The 25616-nt window shown below is 33.9% G+C and overlaps 1 protein-coding gene and 1 non-coding gene across 2 annotated transcripts in view; both read right to left on the bottom strand.

The window, feature by feature from the left end:
• Positions 1-25616, bottom strand: part of LOC118203705 (uncharacterized) — a 37049-nt gene that overhangs the window by 6331 nt on the left and 5102 nt on the right. Inside the window, exons 2-4 of the mRNA XM_035375993.2 lie at positions 14574-14697; positions 12664-12731; positions 10020-10189 (exon numbers count right to left, since the gene is read on the bottom strand). Of these exons, the coding sequence (XP_035231884.1) occupies positions 10020-10189; positions 12664-12731; positions 14574-14695 (360 nt within the window). The 5' untranslated portion in view covers positions 14696-14697. The remainder of the gene's footprint in view (positions 1-10019; positions 10190-12663; positions 12732-14573; positions 14698-25616) is intronic.
• TRNAV-CAC (transfer RNA valine (anticodon CAC)) lies at positions 296-368 on the bottom strand. The gene has a single exon. It is a non-coding gene; the product is annotated as a tRNA-Val (tRNA).

The raw sequence follows: 25616 nt of genomic DNA, 5'->3' as shown, positions 1-25616 counted from the left end.
TATTTGTGGCAACACAAACTTTCTGATTACTATTTCAGAAAGCAGCTATATTATGTAGTCAGCTGTAAAAAGTTGGTAGTAATTGCTTTTAAAATAAATAAGTTATCCCAATTCTTGCGACAGTCACCTATACGAACATCTTAAGGGTTTTAAGGTGTATGAGTCCCCTTAATATGTGTAAAAAATTCTGAGAATAAAAGTAACTGAAAGATTCTTAATTTTTTAAAGCCGCACAAAAAATGTTTATTTTTCGTTAGAAACATAATTCAAAAATAAAAGCATGGAGAGACAAAAGTGTTTCCGCCCGGGTTCGAACCGGGGACCTTGCGCGTGTGAGGCGCACGTGATAACCACTACACTACGGAAACCACAGTACAATCTGCTTTCATATTTCATTACTTTTACATTTTACCATTTCCTATGACGTTTTCAATTTGTACTTTGCTTTGAAATTTTTAACTCAAAGGAATAAAAAATTATCCTCCGGAAATCCGAAACAGTCTGTATTAGATTTGCCTGAGATGTTATACTCAAATTAATAAACTTGTTTAATTAACATTTTAACGTCCAGAACTCGATTTGGATGTCATTAGTTTATTTTGCGAATTTGTCAAACTATAGCTTGATCATTTTAGTCATTTTGAAAAATTTTCGGTATAATTTCAAATTTTTATATAGACAATAATTTTTATTCTTAATGTTTATGCAACTACTTATATGGTTAAGTTATTATTGTTTCATCACTTTAGAAAACTTACTTTTTGCTTTAATTTTGAATGACTTTATTTTAAACATGAAAATGACTTTAATTCGAAATTTTACGCATTTATTTACCCAAATGGCCAGTTTATAAACAAGCCAGTTTGCTTAAAGAATGGCCTGATTATAGGTATAGTTAACCGGTTTCATTAAAATGCATTTTATTTCCATAGATTTTCCAAAATTATTTTCGCAGAATTTCATATTATTCTGTAGTGATTCAAATGTATTCTTAAAAGCTTAGAGATTGCATTCTACATTTAGAAATGTATAAAAATATTATAAGAATTTAGGGATGAATATAAGATAAAAATAAAAATTTTGAAGTTATAGATCATAATATGTTTATGAAATTAGTTATAAAGATTTCGTTCGCGTAATTGTTAATGGGATTGAAGCGTTTCAAGCGAAAATTTTAAATTCGAATTGCGAATCCAAGAAGGATCCGTAATTTTAACATAAAAATCGGGACATCTTTTTTAGATCGTTGAATTCTCCACATCCTGAGCAATTTCTTTCTGATTCTTCAATATCTTAGTCTTGCTGTCGTATATATACATATATATATATAACCCTATTAAATTTGTTCAGTTTACTCTAATTACACATTTGGGTTATTAAACTAATTGATCTTGTAAAGCTGGTTGTTTCGAGGTTTAGATTTTTCAGCCTCAGAAGCGGTATTATAGACTGCATAATTCAATAGCATCTTCACCTGTTGCTATGAGGCAATTTCCCTTCGGCAAATGTTTTAGTGGCGCTTGCGCACAAATCGAAAAGAGGGGACACTTGCGCGCATGAAACATTCATTACTGGATGAATAATTGAAGTCTGTAAAATTTAGGGGCAGTTTCGCATAAAACTACATCTTTCTTGAGTGTCTTTTGGTAACTTGCAACAGCGACTTGTGTTATTGATTTGCTTTGCAAATTTTAACTTTAGGCTGCGCAAATATAAATTTTATGTTTATATTACATATGTATTAACTTAGAAAAACCGATAAATAGTTGTAGGAATTAAGTACCTTTGAAATGTCAAAAAAGTCCCCCAAATACACTTTTAAAGCTCTATATTTTTATGTAATTGGTTTATGAGTGTAAAATTTTGTATACTTATTTCAATCAGGGGCGTAGCTAGAGGGGGGGGCAAGAGGGGGCACCTGTCCTCGGGCGCAGAATCCAAGGGGCGCCAAACTGGCGTTACGATATTTTAGAATTAAGTGTTTTCCATCCTTGACAAGCAGTAGGGGGTGCGAAATCTTCAGTTGTCCCTAGGCGCTGAAAACCCTAGCTACGACTCTGATTTCAATATCCTTGATAATTTTTTGCTATTTTTATTTCATGTTCCAAATATTAAATAAAATGACTTTTTTGCCAGCCACATAGTATATATGAATAGTATTCATATAACAATAACTATGCCCAACATTATATGTAAATAAGACACTATTTTAGCCGATTGTTTTTTCCAAAATACAAAAATAATGCAATTTACATTAAAGACTTAAAATTTTTTAGAGTTTATACAGTATTTTTTTTTTTTTTTTTTTTAATTCTGACTAGTGATTTTGAGAAATCGTGCACGCAAGAAAGAAAATTATAGTTATAAGAAATCATAAAGATAAAATGACCTTTAAATTCTGGAAGTGCATATTATTTTCTTAATAAAGAAATATAAACATGTACTTATAAATTAAAGTTTGTGAGTATATATTTAAACAATGTTACATACATCCTGATAGTGACTATAGATGCTCACGGCCTTAAGATGCCTGAGTAAGGGTGAAATTAATTTTCCATAATTGTTCTACAAACAACTCGGAAGAAAACTAATAATGCACAAACACTGAAATACCGTCAAAACAGGAATGGACTCTATTTAAGAAAAATCCTATCAGGAAATCATACGGTTGACTGCTTGTTTCTGATAGGCCGTACTGGTTGTTTCTGACAAGTGTCGCTTGTTGCCCATAACTGGTTACACCTGCTAGAAAATTTCGTATTCCCGTACGGATGATGCGCGCAAACTGTCATGTGCGCAGATAGCTTTTGTATGATTTGTAATAATCAGCTAAGCTTGAAGACAACTTCACATGTTTTTCTTCATTTGAAAGCGGTAGTACACAAATAAAATTTTCGTGGTTTAAATTTTTATTCGGAATTCTAATAATATAATCAAATAAAATTCGGAATTTTTGACCGACGATTAAAACATCTGTTTTTTGACTATACCATAATATCAGAAACCGTTTGAAGGAAATTTAAATGAATAAATTTATTCGAAGTAACGAAAATTACAACTTAATTTAAAATTTCAGGGAATTTCGTAAGATATGGCGAGAAACAAATTTCTTAAATATCTGAGATTCAAACCGCAACTTTAGTGAAATTAAAAATCTAAGAAAATTCTGGATTTCATTAACAAAGAAACAGAATTCCAGAATTTAAAATCAAAATTCGTGAATATAGGTAATTTAACAATGGTCGAAAGTTTTCCAAAATATTTTTAATAATTTAAAATTTACGACAGAGAACAGTCGAAGAAAAAATTTAATGAAAATCGTGCACTATTCAGAACGGTTTGGTTTGGTTTATTAGATTACGGCAAAGCACTCGAGGGCTATCTGCCTTAAGGGAGGGATGCCTTCGTGGAGGACTTTTTTAGGGAAGCTGGCTCGTATACACGTTACACATGGGGAAAACCACGAAAACACCCATGCAGCCAGCCCGTTCGCGGGATTCGAACCTCAGACCGAACTACCAGTGTTCAGCGACGTTACCGCTCGGCCGCTGGTGGGCCTATTCAGAAGGGAAAATGGCATTTTGTTAAATATGAGAAAGAAGAAATTATTTTTTAAAGTTTAGTCTTTATTTTTAAAAGTTTAATGTAATTACAGGTTACCACACGTAATTTTCAATATAAAATAAAGTTTAAAAATGATGCTTGAATTTATTACTTTTTTCTCTCAACGCATTTATCGGCAACACTACTTAGCAAAGAGTCATTTCGAAGATCTGTTTTTATTTCTGCGGTATGAAGTATTTAATTTATGCATATAATTACATCAGTAGAGTATTTATAGGCCTATCAAGCTGAGAAATTTTAAATAATAGCCGAAATTTTTAATGACTTTGTCGTGTCCTTAGGGGCCCACCAGCGGCCGAGCGGTAAGACGTTGAACACTGGTAGTTCGGTCCGAGGTTCGAATCCCGCGAACGGGCTGGCTGCATGGGTGTTTTCGTGGTTTTCCCCATGTGTAACGTGTATACGAGCCAGTTTCCCTTAGAAAGTCCTCCACGAAGTCATCCCTCCCTTTAGGCAGATAGCCCTCGTGTGCTTTGCCGTAATTAAATAATCCAATCCGATCCAATCCGCGTCGTTAGGTTCTTTAAGCATTAAAATATTGAAAAACGACTGCTGCTGCGATGGCATTAAACCTTGATTTTCTGCATAACTGAATTCGCTGATCGCATGCATTGGAAGAGTAACACTAGTGAAATGCTTTTATTTTCTTACAATTTGTTCAGAAATTGGATGTGTGCTAAAGCTTTACAGACCTAAAATATTATTAGTTATTTCATTAAAAGACAAATAAATTTGGCTTTAGAAGCTAAATGCTGGCTGTTATTGCTCCAATATGTACCCTCAGCTCTGTCTCAACACGTTTTGAGTAATTAATAGTTTATTACCAATGGCAAACTAGTGGTAATTATAATCTCGATATCTGTCTGACTTCATTTTCGGATTTCGAAACGCGAATATTTAATGAAAGGTACGTGATTTTTTTTTTTTTTTTTTTTTTTTTCAATGGCAGATTGTGAACAGTTACAGTGCAACACAGTCCATTAATCTATACAAGGCCAGATGTGATGGTCTTTCTATTATGGAGGCACCTAATAGGTGGGCCACCATCGCCTCCTATGAAGGGACGAAGAGTTACAACCCTATCTTCTCCGGGATTCGAACCCAGGCCTTCGGTATCGCAGTCAGGCTTTCCTAACCACTATACCTTCTGGGCGGCGGCATGTGAATTATGCTCAAGTATAAAAGACACTGAGAAAAAAATAAATGTTAAAATTTTTAATTACGTGAAGAAAGCATATGCTAAAAAGTGTTTTATTAAAACGTTGTGATTTAATGAGTTTATGCGGATAACTATTTGGATGCAAAGATTGATATTCTGTCATTGAATTTAAGCATTATTAAAGTACCGATACACATGGTTTTAATAGATATAAATTTCCTTTTCAGTTTTAAAGACGACCTTAAGGCTTCTTCAGAAGTATGCGTAGGTAACGCTGAAATTTTTGAGATACGCGCATACGTTAAATGGAAAACAAATTAATAGTTAGAAAAAAATGAACTATTTTAGCCTAGCAGACGACTTTTTACTGGCCAACTGCAGGTAGTTTAGTGTATAATAAATTTTAGGCAGATGGATAAACGGACATGACTCGAGAACATTATCGAGCTATCATTTTCTATGATTTTTAAAGTGTAATTAAATAAACATTCAATGTCTACAATGAGAATTTGGAAGGGAAGGTACATCTCGTGCTACCGTATTCAGTTGGTTTATAGAATTTCACAGAGATCGAAACTCTCTTCAGGATGAAGAAAGTACAGGAAGGCAGTTGTTAGCAGCAATCCCGGATAATGTGTCTGCCATACGGAAAATATTAATCGATGGTAATCGCTGCACCTACCAAATGATATAGAAGGAACTTAACACTAAATCCATCGTCATGCATAAAATTATTCAAGAAGAACTGCATATGAGAAAACTGGTTTGCCGTTGGTTTCCCCATAATTTAACTGAGCACCCAAAAGAACAGCGTGTCAGAATCAATAAAGAAATCATTAAATTATTTGAAGATAGTGACCACCGCATTATTTCTAAAATCGTAACTGGTAATGAAACGTACGTACCACTTTTTGTCCTCCCAACACGTCAAAAAAGTAAAGTATAGGTCTTTGAAGATGATCCCATGTCCACAATGGTGAAAAGACAATGTGTCATGAAAAAAAGTAATGTCTGCCGTTTTCTTCAGAAGTACAGGAAGGGTCAAAGCCGTCAAGCTGGAAGGACAGAAGACAGTCACAGCTAACTGCTACATCCCTAAATGTCCTCCAGAAATTCTTCAAGAAGTGAATGTTAGAGGATTCATGTTCCATCATGACAATGCATCTTCTCATTCAGCAAGATTGACAGTTGAGTTTCTTGAACAAAAACACATCAAAGTGATAGAATATCCACCCTATTCCTCCGATCTAGCTATATGTGACTTTTGGCTATTTTTTAATCTAAAAAGAACTTACGAGGAAGCCTTTTCATTCCGAAGATGAGATTGATGAGGGCATAACTGCATTTTTTTCATCGATTCCAAGAAATGAATGGCTTGAAGCATTTAATCTTTCATCAGAAATGCATTAATGTTGAGGAGGCTACTTTCAACGCCCTTAAAATTCGTAAGTATAACTTTAAAAACCTATATGTATCTCAATAAGTTTAGAGCGACCTTTGTATTATCTTAATTTCATTGGGAAATATATCGCAGATTTGGCTCTTTGCAAACATTTATTTTTTTTTATATGCCAAAATTATGATAGCAAATATGGGTCCTATGAACGAAAGCAGAATTTTTATTACGTAAACTTTGGAATTATTTTCTTGATATGCTAGATATATTTAAAGTTCTTAGATGCATATTAAAGCTATCCTCGAACTAATATTATGAATAATTTCATGTAACGTCTTTTATTCTTATTTTCAGAAAAGTATAGTACCAACACTCTTAGGTAATAAAGAACCCCTTTCATAGCCTTTGAATGGGTGTGAAAGAAAGTACCATAATTACTGAAGAAATTTCACATATTTAAAATATTTATAAAAAGATCTCTAATAATATATGAGAGCACACCAAACACATCTCTACGCTACAATAATGTAAAGGTCAAAGGATGATTTCAAGAAAATAGTGTCTTACTGTGAAATTCGATGCCGATAGTTTTATAAATAAAGTACTTGGCTACCGAGAGAAAATAAATCTCAAATTTCGATACTTTAAAAGAATAAGAAATATTTAGATGACTTTTGAAATATGGTGATGAATTAAAGAAAGAAACCAATTTGGAAATTTCAATTTGTATACTATGCTATAAAAACAATTTGTATACTATGCTGATTGTTTAAGACCTTTAAAAAATGTCCAGATTCACTGTGTACTTACTAATATTAAAATCTTTCACAAGAATGTTGAGTACAAAAATTTTAACTATATCGGAAGGAAGTGCATTGATGTCATTCCCACATCCAAAGAAACAAATGTGAAGAAAATGCAAGAAGTTATTGCAAAGAGGTAGCAAGAAATAGTAAGTAGTACGATAATTTGAAGCCCTCTTCTAACAATTTCAAAAATTCAGCTATGAAATTATAAAAGCGATTGAAAGAGAGCTTGAAGCAAACAAGGAACAAGTACTGCAAGGAACAAGGTATTATGAAGAATTTAAAGTTATGAATAATAATGTCGAATGGAACAGTGGTAATAACGATCGTAAAGATAAAATTCACCAGAGCCCTTGTATTAAATCAGAGTTGTCCAGCATATGACATGCCAGCCATAGTCTGGTTTGCCAACTATATGAATCCAAACTGCGATTTTCTATTTGGAATTTAAAAGTATTCTGAGATTTAAAGTCAAAAGTAAACTTGCAGGAATATTAAATCTTCTAAAATAATGAAAATTGCAGCAACTCTTTTTTTTTAAATGCAAAAGGGATACTAGCAGAAATTTCAGAATTTTTCTATATTTCTCCAGTTACTGGCTTGTCAATATAAAATTAAAGCAAAGATTTAAATTTTAAGTACAAAATTGTAAGCTTTATCCTGCACAATCATTAAAATTTAAAAATACTTGAACTTTATGAATGCGTGAAATTTAATGAGAACTTAAAATTCACAATTAATTTTGGGCAGAAAACAAAACCTATAGCCAGGAGAAAATAAGAGCCTCTAAGGATCGAAAATCACTGTCGTGTTGCTTTATCCACCCAGTGAGGTGTCGACTATTTGCCTGTTCCATGCAGATTTTCAAGTCAGTGTTGCGGCCTTACCTTTTCTTTGGGAATCCTACTTTTTAACAGGAAGTTTCTCTCGAAGAAGTACCGCATTAATTAAATATCTTGTTAGGCATCTTTTTTATTATAACACATCTCACTAGAAAGAGGTTTCAGTGAAAACAAATTAATCTGAACTAAGACCTGCATCAAACTATAAATATTACCTTTAAAAAAGCTGCCAAAGAGCATTTGCACTTTGGCAGATGAGGGTGATGGTTCGGTAAAAACCATCGAAATTAGTCCTATGAAAATTTGCAAATATAACGCTGATTTTAGTTATTTTACTTCGAAATTAATACAAATGTTATTATTTAACATAACGGAGTCATGCTGTGTTTGAAATACATGATAACATTACCATTTTAAAAAATCATAGTACCAAGTACTACTAGTAGTACTACTAGTGTAGGTACTTATCAACTAAACAGGCTAGTATATGATTGTCTCACAGGCCAGCATGCAGTCTGATTAAATGTCTTCAGTAAAAATCAATATTACAGAGGCGAGTTGGAAGCCACGGTCCTGAAACCGAAGAAAAGTCAAGAAAGGAGCACTGTTATCGGACGGAAATTCTGAATGACTGCTTGGTTATATCATAGCTGTTGTATAGTTTGTTAAGTAAAATTCAATAGTAGAGGACACGAATCTTTAATACTATATTGCTAGAAGAATAGATGATTTAGCAGACACACTTGAAAATTCTATTGTTCATGTCTTAAAATACTGTAACATTAACAGTCTTACAGTATAGCATGACTTTTTAAACTTTTATAAAGACAGTATTTTTTCTTATATTTAGCCCAAGATTTCTCTCAAAATATGTTTTTTTTATTAATGTTCCTTAATTGAAACACATATTGATACAAGTGGGTTTGTACAAGTTTGGAAACCATGTAAAGGCTATTTAAGTTTCAATGGCAGGTGAATGTGTACCATCTTACTGAATACTGGATATCTGTATTCAGTGTGCGAGAAGACATTGACTATGGGAAATACATTTACATTAGTATTAATATTACAAATATATTACATTACATTTTGCGGTCCATTTCTAACCCTTTCATTCTGTTACATTTATTCTGAAAAAGAAAGTAATATGGATGTGTGTAAATTTGTAATCCCTAATTACATTCCATTTCTAATGTTTTTCCTTTAATTATGTTTTTATAGAACACAAGACATCTTTGGCCCTCTAGCTCCATGCAAAATTTTTAACTTGACCTTCTAAGGAAGAGGTGGGACACGCCTGCACGAAGACATCGAAGCTAAGAAGATTCTGATAACATGTTCGAAATTGATCAGTGGCTTCGAGGGACACAAACTGAACTCTCAAGGGTTCATATTCTCAAATGTGATCAACTGAGTCTTGTGCTTTCACCCGTTATCCTTTAAGTTAAAGAGAAAATAAATGCTTTATTGCATTCTCTGTACTTTCCATCATGACACAAGTGGTTAGCAAGTCTAGCTAGTAAGTTAAAGGTCCGTGGTTGGGTTCCCGGCGAAGGCGTTGCTTATTTTTCATCTCTCCTGCTTCCGAAAATACCTAATGTCTGTACATACCTAGAAACCATTTTTATAAATATAGCTGCAGCCGTTCGGCAGCTAGACGAGTGGTATCGGCCTTTAGTGGGCACCCTGTATATTACCTACCAAGTGTATATGAATGCACTTACATTGTTTCCACTACACATATGGCAATATGCATACATGGTGAAATTTTATTTAGTAAACGCAGTTTAAGCATTAACTCTGGCATTCCCAACTCATGCAAATTTAAATAAAAAAAATTGACTCTAAAAACAAATGTGAATGATAAGTCCAGGTATTTTAAAATGAAGCTTGAGTAACTGAAACGGTGATTATTTCATCTTTGTTTCGGAAGCTGTTGTTAAAATATATGTTCCCAATCTTTTCATAACCATTTATGTTCAATTGTGTTTCAATTTAGAGTTTGAGGAAGCATTTCTGAATAGAAAAATATTCCCATTTACACTCAGAGTCGAAAGAACGTGTAATAAACTAATGAATACTTAAATGTCATAATAATTGAGGAGGGCTACCACAATAAAATTCGCATTCGAACCTTAGAGACAAGATCTTTCCTGAAATGAATATGCGTAACAAAATATCTACTCACTTACCCATTCACGCTTGTTTGGGAGGTCAGTGAAGGTGAATGGGAATGCACTGATGAAAACCCAGCTAAGAAAATAAATAACGCCACACCGCACAGATGCCTTATCGATAATTTCCAAGAATCTTTGCACTTGCGCACTGGATACTTTATTAATTGCGGCACAAGAAAAGATACCTGTAAGATAATAAAAGGTGTAGGTGAGGTTATATGCGAAAGAGAAAATAATTGACATATTAAATGCGAACTTTTATTTCATAGTTAATGATTTTTCCATTCTGTTTTAATCTGTTTCCCATTCCCTTTTTAAATTTATTCACTCACTCTAGAATTTAATAAATGAACTTACAACTGCATAGGAGTTTAGGAATACGTTAGGTTGTGCTGTAATTGATTGCTTAAGTTGCTCTAGATTGGCGATTCCCAAACTGTGATATTCGTACCCCTGGGATGATTTAGACGTAATGACGTAATGATACGTAATGATTTAGACTGGGCTAGGAAGAAAATAGCCAAGTGATATAATAAGTATTGATAGAAAAGCAAGATATTCAGAAAAATTTAATTTGTTATTGGATAAAGGGAAAATCAATTTTAACTATTTCCAATCGTATTGTTACTGGCAGAAAGATGTTCAAAAGTAAAGTGGCAAGTTGTAACTAATTCCGCTAATAGTCATATTATTCGATTCCTTACGCATGTATGTAGCCACTCCCTTTCCTATTCTGTCACAGAGTATTCTATCCAGTGACCGACAGCTAATTGCATTTTCAATATCGAGTGAATCATCAAGTCAGTTATGCAGCTATCTTTTTTAAAACTATAATCTGCAAATTAATTTGAGTACTGTAAATTTTTATTACTGCAAATATTTTACATAATTCCCCCAATTAAAAATTATACCCATATATTCGAGGCACAAATTCTTATAAAAAAACTCAGCTTCTTTTAAATGAAACAGAAAACAAGGGCAAGATTTATTCAAGTCAACGAGAACATAATAACCCACATAAAAGGCCTTTGAGTGTCTTTCAAATATTACTTAAAGGAAGTGAGAAAGAAAGTTGGATTTCAGATTCTTTCTGTGAAGGTTTTTTCCATCACGGTATGCTTTTAATAATTTAAAAATTTGGCGATAAAATAAAAAATTTTACTTGGTTTATTGATTCATGAACCTATAATTCATGTAGCATTTTTGTGTAATCGTTTAATCCAGAGTTATTATAGCCATGAGTATTTCAGATTTGCAGTTTTGGTTTTCGTCGGATACGTTCGGGATTATAAGTTATGTGTTTTGGTTAATACATTGAATAATCGGAGATGCGTTGGAAGCCAGTCGCCGCTAGGAAGTTAAGAACCAAAGGAACTACTCGTCTGAGGTCGCTTATGCATGGGGTATTTGCTGTGGCATTTCGTGAAGTTAAGGTGTAGGAAAATCACACTCGCACCGTTTAAGAAAATGAGAAGTTGTACAGCACGAGAACAGTCACACTATATGTTATAAGCATATACAGAATAATTTTTATTGCACGCATTCGTAAAATTTTGCTTCACACTTAAGTGCCGTGAAAATCACTGCTCTAAGGCATTGGTCAGAAGAAATCCTCTTGTTTGAAATAAATAATTTAATTTAATTTACTTTAGTTAAACTAAAATAAGAATCAAACACATTGCAGGAGCTTCCTCCATGTTTGAGATTAGATACAAGGCTAATTAATCTATCTGAGTTCATCAGTCTATGAATTGTCAAATTTTGTATATTTTTGCTATGTTTAACAAATTAAAGTTAGATTTTATTCTAACAATAGGTGATTTTATTTCAAAATTTAAGTTAGTCTGAACTCATTCTTAAAAAGAATAACACCTCAGGCTTAAGAAGCTGGCTGGCTAGAGTTTGAGCCTAGGCCTTATAATATAACATAAATGAATATTTAGAAAGCAAAAATAAGTTGCTTTCTGGAAATTATATAATATTTTTCAGCTAGTTTCTTAAGAAATCATACTCTCAGCATGACAGGCGGTATAGTGGTTAATAACTCTGACTGCCGTAGTGATGTTGCTCGGGTTCGAATCCCGGAGAAGGCAGGGTGATAATTGTCCGTCCCTTCATAGGTTGTGCTTCCATAATGAAATGGCCATCACTTCCGACCCTTGTAGGGGCGCAATGGCTATTGAATAATTACTAATGCTTATTAAATAAAGCTCCCGGCTATTTAAAAACCTTCAGTATGATGAATTATGTGAATATGAGGGTCAAAGAATAATTACGCAGGGCATTTCCAAAATGAAATATTTTGCACGACTGTATATCTCTTTCATGGTTGGACATGCTCATGGTTCTAGTTTCAGAAATGAACCAAATCAAGTAGGGAATCAAGACTACGACAATTTTAGCCAAAGGGACACCTTTGGATAAAAATATGTGAAACTTAAAATTTACACAAACCTGTCGAAGAAAAAATCTCAATAAGAAGTATGTTTTTCATATCCGATTGCGTCAAACAAATACTTTCAAAATTCATCATCATGCTAGTAAAATTTTTGAGTAATGCTAGTAAAATTTTTTTTAAACACCCTGTCTTTTTACCCTTACAATATTTCAAAGAATTTTTTTTTTCGATTAGATTTTATTTAAATAAAATGAAACTCACCCATAAAACTTCCTGGGATTACGAATAATGAAAAAAGACCACTCTCTGGCATTGATCCAACTGCCTGGCTGTAAGACAATTTAACAGATGAAAGATATAATGACCAGATCCAATTATTCGTATGAAAAAATTATAAATATTAGAGTAAATGAAATAGCAATGGGTGCAAGCGCTTTTAATTTCATATTCACGGGCACTTTCCTCTTCAATAAATTCATCGGTATTCATTATCAAATCTTTTCACTATTTATAATAACATTCTTGACATAAGTAAATTAGCATTTTTCGAGTTAGTTTGCTTATATTTTGATACTGCTGGCGTTTTCTGATGCAGTTTGCTCAGATTGTAAGCAAAGCTACGATATTTTAAAATTTATAGCTTTTTTAAGAGCAAAGATATTAAAAGAGGTGAGTGTTCTTAAATTTCTTCATTACATTCAAAGCTCAGGCGTGCTTGAAATTCATGACTTTTTAAGTGTAATATGTTTGTGATTATGATAAAATTTATAAAATTGAGTACTATTACTTAAAAGCCCCTGATGAACAAAATATCGTCAAGTCAAACTATACTCCATAAAAAGTGTTCTACATGTTCTTTAACAGCTCCGTATTTAATAAAACAGCCTGACAATAAACCAAAACTTTGTCAATCACAAAGGGAAATGAGTTAACTTCTCGTTATATGGGTACATTGAAGTACTTTATCGCAAACATATCAGTATTGGGTTGTGAATTCCAAGTAATAATTTCAGTTTTGTCAAAATTTATTTTAACAGAGATACACAAATTTAAATTATTAATTTTTATTTACTTATTTAAAAACAATTAAGAAAGGGAATGATCAAAAACATGGCGGTGACTATGCATAATACAAAATCAGTATTTTTTCAAAACTGCCCCCCCCCCATGTATAACAAAAAAAAAAAACTTTTTTCACAATTACAAAAACAGTTTATTATTTCACAGGAGTAAGACATGTAGTAAGTGTGGGAAAAAATGAATAACAGAATACAGCTGTAGCAGTTATTTCTCTTAAGGTCACGATAATGAAATATTTGTTGGGTTTAAAACAAATGGCGCTCTGAAAATAGGTTTGTGAAAGATCTTTCAGAACAAATGATCTAGGAATAATAGAAATAAAAATAGATATTCTTAGATACCTGGAAATCTTCGATGAAGCGCAATCAGTTTTATGATAAAATGTGTGTGTGTGTGTGTGTATGTGATTATGGCAAAGCCTCGAGGGCTATCTGCCTAAGAGGAGGGATGCCTTCGTGGAGGACTTTCTAAGGGAAACTGGCTCGTATACACGTTACACATGGGGAAAACCACGAAAACACCCATGCAGCCAGCCCGTTCGCGAGATTCGAACCTCGGACCGAACTACCAGTGTTCAGCGACTTTACCGCTCGGCCGCTGGTGGGCTTTATGATAAAATGTAAAAGAAAAAACTTCATTTATAAAAAAATGACTTCCGTGCATTACAAAATTGCAGTTATTAATCATTACTTAGTTTTCCCGATTTTCAGAAATTATAACTAATGTTTTCATTTAATAATGTATGGAATTCACGAAAACAAATCAAATAGACATCTAAAAGCTCTTCTAATAAGGCTTATGCATAGATTTCTTGTATTTCTATTACCCACGTTTAATTAAGCAATAAAAAGTAAACCACAGTCAGATATGAAAGGAGAAAAAGATTATCTTATTGTTATAAGATATTGACACTGCTTGATAACTCTGTCTTATTGATACTAAGTGATCAAATAAAATGTTTAATCATTACTTTCAGTTGTCAGGTAATATTTATACTAGTAGTATAAACGATCATACTATCATTTAAAATAGCAATTATTTTACAAATTGAAATATTTCATACTAATTGAAATATTACCCTTTTTACTTACCTAATAAATGGTAAAGGTGGTTCGAATATATTTCTGTGAAGGGATATCATGTATGGAACAATTATTCCCATAACGTGCAAACACAGGGTGAGATAGAGTAAATCGCCGCAGTTTATCAGCATTCCTGTAAAGTAAAAACAACAGTTTTATGTACTTTTAGTTATTCATTATTTGCCTAAAAGAATCACATCGATATTACTGTAGATGGTCTATTAATCACTAAAATACTCTATGAAGAGCCCACCAAAATTTTTAAATACGCTAATCTGATCGTATAATTGGGCATTAAAACTTGAATGACGCAGGGAAGGTGATTCAGTTAATGCGATTATTCGTACTTATATCAAATGAAATTTTTAAATGCATCTTGTACTTGTTAAGCCCACAAGCGGCCAAACAATAAAGTCGCTCTACGCTGGTGATCCCGGGTTCAAATGCTGGCGGCATTGAACTTTTTATGATTTTTCTCCCTTGTAAAGTTAATGCGAGCGAATTTCCTTTAAAATGTTCTCCCACAAGGATATCCCTTCATTTGTTGGATACCTTTGTATGTGTTGGCATAGTCCAAAGAAACCCTTAGAGAGACATTAGGCTATTTCAAGGCCTGAGAGATGAAAAATGAGCAACGCCTTCGCCGGGAACCGAACCACGGACTTCTGGAATACGCGTCCAGCCTGCAGACCACCACACAACGAAGGCATGCGAAGAAGGCGGGATTACCTTATATACTCCCCTTTTTAAAGGGCCGCTGTGGTCTGGGTGTGGAGAATCATCATCCAAAACCCTTTTTAGTTCGGGCGCAACTGTAGAGACATTATTCTAATTGGGAGCAGGAGTCATGAAAAATGAGCAACGCCTTCACCGGGAATCGAACCGCGGACCTCTGGAATACGCGCCCTGCGTACAGACCACCACACCACGAAGGCATGCCAAGAAGGTGAAAGAAATTTAAAAAAAAAAAAAAAAAAAAAAAAAAAGATAAACATTTTCTAGTGTAATTTTATATAAATAAATGCTGCAAATACATAAAGCAAGAAGAAAAGAATCATGGAAATTAAAGATAATAATACTGAGTCTCTCTGTTATCTAACTAACAAGTATAAGATAATAACGATAGAACAGTGACTGACTTCTGGGGTTATCTTGTGACTAGGAGAATGGAATTTTTATGATTTTTAATGTTATTATCATTATCATTATATTAAAAAATATAGAATTTTTGCTTTTTATCTTACAAAATATACATATATATTCATTTCTTGATAATTTTAGAAATTTTTATATTTACGAAGAAAATTATATACTGATGAATTTCTTTATTATGCTCAGGAAAGGTCACTAATTAAGACAAAAACGTGTTTGCTGTTTCTACTGAAAATAATGAAGATATACATGATTCCTTCCCCTTCCTTTCCGGTTCTTAAAATAATCATAAAATAAGCCGTAATACTGAAGTTCGGGAGACTTGTACCATAACATTTAAAAGTTGAATATTCACTAATTTTTAAATCAAAGGAAAATTTTTGAAAAATAGCTATAACAAACCTATAAGAACTAATCTTTCAGTCTGGCTAACTCTGTTTAGACACAGTATTATCTTTCAAAGACGACAACTTCGATTTCCAAACGACTTTGATTTCTAGGAACGCAGTTGAAGAATATGATTGTCAATGAAGTTCAATATAGTTGTTAATGCTTCAAAGAGCTGTTTTTATTTTCAGCTAGCTATAAAATTCTTCGTTAAAAATGAAGTAAAAAAAAAAAAAAAAAATTAGAATATGCTGTTGCCGATTCGATGAAGCATAAGATCTTTTACTTATCTTCGATGTTATAAAAGTATGCTGTCCATTTGAGCAAAATTGTTGATCATTTAAAAGATATTTTTTATGCACTTCTTAGTGACATTATGTAGCAAGTGGCATTTTACACTTGAATTGAATTTTAATTTTATTCAGGTCTAAAGATTTAGTTTTTGTAAGTTAAGAATATTAGATATTACTCCTATCTTAGAAAATAACCTAAGTACTTTTATGATTTAAATATGATATAACTTATATGACTTTATTGTTCAATTTTAAAAAGCAAACTATTTGAATAAGTAATTGGTAAAAATAAAATAAAAATCATAAAGAAAATCATTTTTTAATGTGTTAGCTGGTAATCTGAAGCTTTCGGGTAACAAAATTACAATTTTTAATTTCTTCAGAAATGCTGTATAAAGTCATGGCGGTTCAGTGATGGTCTGGAATGTTTTCTCTTGGTAATATTTGAGACTTCTGATACTTGCATCTAGTACCCTCACTACATATAAATACGTTGACCTGATGAGTGATCACTTATTCCGTTAACCCCTTCAGGGAACATCTCCTTGGAAATTAATATGTGACATGCTCATAAGGAATTTCATTGTCAAACAACCGGACACTTTGCCCTTTGCGCGGTATTCATAGCCATATTTTTATGGGTCTGCCGGAGATAGTTTATATTCCTGCATGTCTTTCTGCCATTCAGGTGAGCAAGGTAAACTGCTCCTGTTAAACTTCCCGGTTTGCTACCACTGGTTCAAGAAAGATATTACTGAATACTCTTTTCTATAATGGCCACCAAGAAGTATTGACTTATATTCCATTAAAAACCTTTGAGAAAAGATGTGAAAGCACATTAACTACCACCAGCATCCTTCACTGATTTATGGGAAATTCTAGAAGACATATGAAAGACCATACCTATGGAACAATTCCGTAGATTTTACGAATCCATTAGTCGATATATGACAGCCGTTATGAAGTTCGAAAGAACAGCAGATCGTTACTAATAAGAAATCTCTAATTAAGTGGGACTTACGTATTTTCAAGAAATGCCTATCAAAACAGTACTTCCCTGATTAATACCGTAAATTATGGAACAATATTTAAGATATCAGGAAATAATAGGCTTTTATTGTAACTTTTAATTTATTAGTTTCCTTCCCAGCAGTGAAAAAATATTTTAAAAAATAATTCACATGAGATTAATGAATCAGTAAGACAAATTATATGTGATTAGAAATACCAAATGGGTACTATTCCATTTTGAGGACCGTAAAAAATGGCAGCGAAAATGTATGCGCAAAAGCGCCAAATCTAGCAAACGCGCCCATTCAACAGCGCGTCAAATCTAGCGTACACGCTGATTTCAGATTGCGTAAGTTTATATAGTTCTATATTTCTTAAGACGCCATTGAAATACTAGTTTAATTTTTAAATCCTTTTTTTTTTTTTTTTTTTTTTTTTTTTTTTTTTTTTTTATTTTAAATCCCTTTTTAATATCCTATGGATTTAACAATTTGGGAATTGCCCATGACGAAAAGTCGGCAATAGAATTTTGGGTAAAGTGCAGAATCCCCCATTGTTTGATGCGTTTTTAAGAATTGCACATACTCGGTATCCTTGTGCACATCGACCTATTTTAACTTTAAAAAAAAATCCCAGAATTGCACAAAAATGGCACTGCGCACACCCTTGGCTTTATCTATGTAATTTTATTCACTTAAAAATCCACCTATTTTCACTTAAAAAGTAAAAGAAAATTGGCAAAAATTCAATTGTTTTTACCCTTGTAAAAAGCGGCAAACAAATACGTGAGCGATTCTGCACTTTACCGAGAATATTTTCAAAGAAAAGGCATCATTCATTATAGAAAATTACGTTTGAACAAACAACGAGATGAAATTATGCTTTAGCGATAAGTCGGTAGCGAAATAGCGATGCAGGCATCCATTCAGTTATGTTTAGCAATTTTTATATAAATTATAATAATGATCTGAAATAGTTATTTACTCTTATGCTTCCATTCAGTCATGTTTAGTATTTTTCATATAAATTATAATAATAAAAAAGTATTATATGAAATTAACCTTTCATCTAAATTAAAACATCAATCTTAGATAGTTATTTACTATTATACTTCCTTTCTTTCCGCAATTATTAGGGTTGCCGTAATTATGTTTGGCAGCATTGGCATCAACAATAGTTTGGCGATTTTTTACGGCCCTCGAAACCGAATAGTACCAAAAAATGTAATTTCGAAAGGAAAACAAAATTCTTAACACCACGGAGCAAATTTTGGAAAGTTATAAAACAAAAATGAAATAATTCAAGACGAGGAATAGTAATAGATTTTTCCAGGCAACTCTTACTTTGACAGCTACAAGATTTACATGAACAACCTCAGCATGCTCGATGCGAACGAAAGCAGCTGTTGTATAAGCAAATTAACTGGCGTCAGAAAATGTGTGAACACTTATAAAATATTTTCTCATTCCTTTCAGTATGTGTTCGTGGTGTAACGGTAGCAATCTCTTCGCGTATTCGAGAGGTCCAGGCTCGAGTCCCGGCGAGGGCATTGCTCATTTTTCACATCTCCTGCTTCAAAAAAACCTAATGACTCTATACACTAATACCAGGCTGACCTTTTTCAGCAGATGTAACACAGAGACTAATAGTCAAGAAACTTAACCTTTCAGACGATTTCAGAAACTCCTGCTTCATATTGTCTTGAACTTCCCTATCTCATGGGACATTATCTTTCCTCTCCTTCATATCATCAGCTTAGGAATTAAAAAGAAATAATGTAAAACTCCAATTTGATCAAAGATTCGATGCGTAACGGAAAGGCATACTCTTTTCGATACGATCTCAAGTTTGTATGTCTCCAACCAAAAATTAACTTAAAAATTAACTTTCACTTCATCATTTGTGAGATTTCAAAGTAATCTTAAAAGGGAAGTAACCTATACTGAATCGTCATATTCTGTATACTTTCATGCAGTCAAGTTAATTTTTCCGTCAGCCAAAATATGATGAGACTCTTCAATAAATGGTAATGTTTCCGATTCGATAACCAAACTTGTAACTAGATTACCCATATAAAAACTAAAAGACTTCGAAAAAGCGTCCCAAGAATTTTCTGACTGAATTTCAAACTCTTTAGATGTTTTTCAAGTGATATTCTAATACGACTTTCTAGTAAACTAATGAGCCAAAATTTCTAGTAAACTAATCAGCCAGTTGGAGAAGACAAACTTTTTTTCTGTGAAAACGGGATTTAAAGTGCGTTCATTAGTCTTGGCCAGCTTCCCAACAGACCGATAGATAGCAGCTAAGCCTAAATTCCATTTCTGCGCCTACTTACGGAATCACCCATAGATGGCAGCACGCAAAAACGAAAAGATCACCACCTCGGCCGGCTTCTGGACTTTACTTTCTACTCCCTTGCCAGTTTTCAAGGGACTTACTTGAGATATTTTTCTTCTTTTTCCTCCGTCTCCCTGCTCCCTCCATGGGATTCATCCAGGAACCTTTCAGCACCATGCCCATTGTGGATTTCCTTCAAGTTTACAGGGAAGTACTGCGAACTTCAAGAACAAAGTAATTAGAATATCTGAATTTCTTTCATCACGACCGCACCAGGAGGCAAAATTTTTTTAATATAGGAATGAACCTGGTGGTAGAATTTTGGATATGCGAAGTTTGCACTGGGCGGCAAAAAGTCGAACGCCGGCCCTTTTCATCCCTCATGATTTTTGTTCCGCTATTCTAAATTTTTTGCAAAACTTCGACGTAAATTAGGGAAAGAAAAATGATGAAGATAGTTTTCATAAAATAACGAGATAATGCACAGAATGTTACTGTAAAAATTATGAAATTCTTGGCCCCAAAACTATAAACATTTTAAATAGTTATTAAGTAAAACATCTCCTTAGTTTAAATGGTTTTAAACATAAAACTATATTCTTATTATATTTCTTTCCTGAAAGCTGTGATTGAACAAAAAACATTGTCGCCTATACGAGATGGTTAGTTTGTTAGTCGATAGTGTAGCATAAACGAAAACAGCCGGTTTCTAGGAGCTGAAGTGGAAAAGGTGTTAAGAAAAATTCAAGACCTTCATCTCTTTCAGCTTTGATCAGCTTTTCAGCTTATATTAAGGAAACTTCGATGCCATCCATTTGTCTGTTATTCATCTCTAAACTCAGTTCTCTCTTTCCCAAAGGCTTGAAAGGTATGTTTTTTATAGTTTCCGTTAAGCCTATCAATAACATTAAGTTTTCATTTGTAAATAATGAAATACTGGACCTTCATTCATCGCGCATTTATAAAATTTCTTTTGAACGCGGTCTTGCATACGTAGGACAAACCTCCAGATCTTTGAAATTCAGGGTGAAGAAACATATTAGGTATAAGAATCAAAAGGAAGTAAAAAAATTCTTCGTTTGCATCTCATTGTTAAGATAATAGCCCCAATTTTCGGTTTTCAGAAGCCATTGCTCCCACTAATTCCTCTTAACATAAACAACGATTAAAAACATAAAATAACGACTAATCAAATTATTGCAGAACATAATGCTCTTCTTAACTGGCCTATTTCTGCAAAAATTAGCGAGCAGAAGCTAATAAGATTGACATTCACGACCAGACGCTATAGCAATGCTTATAAACAGCACTCCTGGTGAACTCCAGTTTTAGTCAAGGGCGTAACCTAAGTGTTCATGAAGCGCATGCTAATTAACACCAATTTTATAAAAATCTAATATTAAAGGAAATTAGCATTATTCGTATTCAATAGCTAGTTATATTGGTGCGTTAATATTGTTAAATACTGCCTAGAATAAGCATGTAACATTACACTCGCAAAACTTTAGCAACTTTTCTGATTTTGGCCGCAATTCCACAAAAAATGAATTGGGAGGCATGAAATTCATACCACAGGCCCACCAGCAGCCGAGCGGTAACGTCGTTGAACACTGGTAGTTCGGTCCGAGGTTCGAATCCCGCAAACGGGCTGGCTGCATGGGCGTTTTCGTGGTTTTCCCCATGTGTAACGTGTATACGAGCGAGTTTTCCTTAAAAAGTCCTCCACGAAGGCATCCCTCCCTTAAGGCAGATAGCCCACGAGTACTTTGCCATAATCTAATAAACCAAACCAAACCATACCACAGAGGCACAATGTAGTAGTCAAAGGATAAGGAAAGTATGGTAGCAAAAAATGAATAGGACACATACAGTAGTGAACGAACAGAAAAAGGCTTTATTCACAGACTGGTGTTGGCACAAAAACCGTCTGGCCAAGAGGGAGAGCAACAAACCAAAATGCATTCGTAAGGAATATGACCTCCTTTAATTGCAGTCAGGGCTTAATTTCTAAAATTAGAAGTGCCGGAACCCTACGGAAGACCGTCAGCAAAGACTAACAAGAGTAAATAAATAAATAAAATGACTATTAAATTCACTAATAATTTTAAAATTAAACAGTTAATTATTATCAAATTAATTAATAGCTATTTAATTAATGTTTATTAAGTGTTATTTAATCAATCATTATTATATAATTAATTATAATTTAATTGATCATTAGATAGATAATTAATTATTTATTATTTATTGAAATAATAAAATAATTAAATGTTAAAGTAATTAAATTAAATGTAAAGAGATAAATTAAAATTTAATAGACGATTTTTAATATAATTTTATTGCCAAAAATAAAATTTTCGAGATAAAATTTCTACTAAAATTGTTATTCAGTTACATAAAACAAGTGCTGCAGCCTTCTTATTTAGGGCTCCGGTGCGTTCCGGCTAGAATTATGATTTATTACAAAAGCTAAGAAGCACCAGCCCAATAAACTCTGATCGTAGGGTGGGAAAGTTCTTTTATCATCACAAAAATTAAATATACTTAAAGTATAGTTAATGAAAATTCAGATAATACTAAAAACAGGGCGAAAGAGAATGAGGGCGTGAAAGTGGGTGGAAACAAAACTGAGGTGAATCTTGATGAGAGAGAACATACAAATTAAGACCGCGGATCTCTGCTGATATAGCCATCAAGCGGATGTGTGTTCAAGGGTAAAATATGTCCTGAAGCTGAATCCTAAGGATGAATGTTAAAGTTGCTGGTTACACTTTTCGCCCCCCGACCCCGTATTTGGTTACATTAGTGGATACTGTGGGAAGACGATGCTTGAGCATAGGAGCATGCATTATAGAACGTGCTTGAGAAGTTTATCTCAGTATTTCACTCTTATTTTACTCGCTGTCACTTAACGCACATTTAAGAACACAAATTTTCCTTCTTGCCAGGATAACCAACATTAACTATCGATAACAGATAGGATGGCAGGGCGAGAAATTTATGCGTTTCTAAACAAACTCCCCAAAATTTATTGCCCTTCTTAAAGGGAAAGGTTTCCGCATATAAGTGAGGGACTTTAATTGAACGTCTCATGTTTATGAGTTTGTATTTCTAGAGAAGTAGAGTATTGCAAGGTCTGCTCATTGCTAAACTAAAACGTTAGGAATTCTAATTTTTTTTAATTCAAATTGTGGCTCAGTTTTATAAAAAAGCAGTACCGGAGCTCATTTAATTTAGGGCTCCGGTGCACTCCGTGGAATTGTAATTTATCTTAAAAATTGAGCAGTACCGGAGCTGAGTTCCGGCGCAATTTAAACACTGAATGCAGTGGTTGTGTTGCATCGTCTTTCAATACTGTAAACCAGATTATCTAACAATTCTTGGGATAAAAGTTCCCATTCTTCAAGGAGCCTCTGTTTCAGCTGTCTGATGTTCTCCGGATGGTACGATTGTGCGGCCAGACGTCTCCTCACAGTATCCCACACATATTCAGCGGAATTTGAATCAGAGGAGCAAGCTGACCAATGCATTCTATGGATATCTTTACTTTCCAGGAGCTCCTCAGTAACATGAGTTCTGTACGGCCGTGCATTATCATCAATATAAAAGGAAGTCTGGATCAATAGCACTCTGGAAAAGTTGCACGTGGGGGAGGATAATTCATCACAGTAACGATCACCGATGAGTGTCGAAAATGAAGAGCTTAGTCCCTTCCTTCATCATAATCCCAACATACAAGCACGCCAAGACCACCCCATCGGTCTTTTTCTCTAATCTTAATGGGATGACAGCGTCATCCTACCTCTCTCCATATCAGCTGGTGCCATGGTGACGATTCTCATTATTGAAAAGGACGTGACTCCATTGATGTGGTGTTCAGTCTTTGTACTGTACTGTAAACGGTGCGGACGATGGACTGCTGTCTACGGTATGCAGCGTTAAGGATGGCCGACGAATAGGCCATTTTTATGAAGTCATCTGGCCACAGCTAGGACACCTGTCCAGTTGCCGTGCGCAACTGCTGAATAGTGCTGCCCGCTGTTTGGTTTCGATCTTTTTCGCCTACTGTGCTATGTATTGGACATCAGTCTTCGTTGTTTTCCTTAGCCGCCCACCACCAACCTTTTTACACTGTATCTGTGGTTTGGAAGGCTTTCCAAGATCGTGAAGGAACACTTTTATCATTTCGAAACTCTTGAACTACAGACATCAAACTAAGTTAGTCCTTAAAGCTTGCCAATTATTCTACCCCATATAAAGGCACCCTGATGTTTTCTTGTAGCCATATTGCACGTACAGTGTCAATTTCACTTGCAGAAGAATGCCTAAAAATGCGCTTTAAGGGTTTTTTTTTTTTTTTTTTTTTTTTTTTTGTACCTTGGCTTGCACGTCGTGCTCTGGCTCTACTTCTCTCGTTTTGTTGGATCAATACCATATGATGTACCATCTGACCATTTGGCTCTAATAGCTGCATATACGTTACTTTTTACTGAGTTTTCATTTCACTGTACTGATTGTTGAAAGCCCTTTTCAACAATTTCATGTAGTATGTTGAAAATTGAATTTGTTGCTTAACTTTTGTACATTAGTCTAGTACACATCCTGGTAAAATAAATTAAATTAATCAATTACTGATTTTGTCCGCTGGTAGCTCAACAGATGAAACACTGGTTATCACTAGCAATTTGACTTTGGTTCGCATCTTATAATATGAGATGCATCTTATCGTATGGGGCCCACCAGCGGCCGAGCGGTAAAGTCGCTGAACACTGGTAGTTCGGTCCGAGGTTCGAATCCCGCGAACGGGCTGGCTGCATGGGCGTTTTCGTGGTTTTCCCCATGTGTAACGTGTATACGAGCCAGTTTCCCTTAGAAAGTCCTCCACGAAGGCATCCCTCCTCTTAGGCAGATAGCCCTCGAGGCTTTGCCATAACCCCATACACACACACAACACATCTTATCGTATGAGCTTATGCTACGTTAAGCTTGAGATGTTTTGAATTTTCCCCTGTGTAATGTGAGTGAAATCAGATCCAATTCGTCAAACAGGCCTCTACGAATCCCTCTTCCCTCTTAGATAGATAGTCCTCATAGGCTTTTCCTTAATTATTTAAGCAAATATTAATTCATACTGTCATTAAACTCCTACTTTTATTGCCAGGATTAATGAATCAAATTGGTTGGTTTAGTCATAATGTTGCAAATGTACTGGTGATCACATATAACCTAATTCATGCACAGATTTATTTTTTATCTCGAAGCAATCAGATCTTTCTTTGCCTTTATAAATTCAAATAATTTGCGTAACTTAATTCTAAGTTTAACGAAAATTTAGGGAAAATACAGCTCCGAAAGAAAAAAATGATTTTCATTCATAATTCGAGCTTAATTTAGGAAATAGAACTTTTAGATATTTTAAAGGATATATTATTGTATTGTTGCAAATGAAATAGCCATTGAATGACGTGAGGTTCCTACCATTTGAGAATTAACCTCTTGCAAAGATATGATTTTGCGATATCTTTGCAAGTTCATTTATATTTACATATTCTGCTGCAGATTATTTCGATTAAACATATATTCTTTGGTCATTAAAATCGGCCACTTCATTTGCAACAACCCAATACAAACTCAGTTGCCCAATTCCACATTTTTAATACAAGTTCGCTTCGAAAAAAATTACTTTACGTCTTGTGTTTTTGGCCTTTGTTGACTGTGTTTCAAAATAATTTTTAAGTATTAAGCAATTAAAATCCCATTATTTCTTTATCACATTAAGAAATATGAAGACTCATTCCTATTAACTCAAAACGAATATCTGAGCGTAAAAATAGCCTTCAGAGTGGATATAGCTATCACATTCAGACAT

Source organism: Stegodyphus dumicola, chromosome X2, assembly GCF_044657685.1.
Source record: "Stegodyphus dumicola isolate Sdum_Otavi_A_Nest chromosome X2, ASM4465768v1".
Lineage (NCBI taxonomy): Eukaryota > Metazoa > Arthropoda > Arachnida > Araneae > Eresidae > Stegodyphus > Stegodyphus dumicola.
The sequence above is the reverse complement of the archived record's forward strand: the minus strand, read 5'-3'. Positions and strand labels throughout refer to the sequence as shown.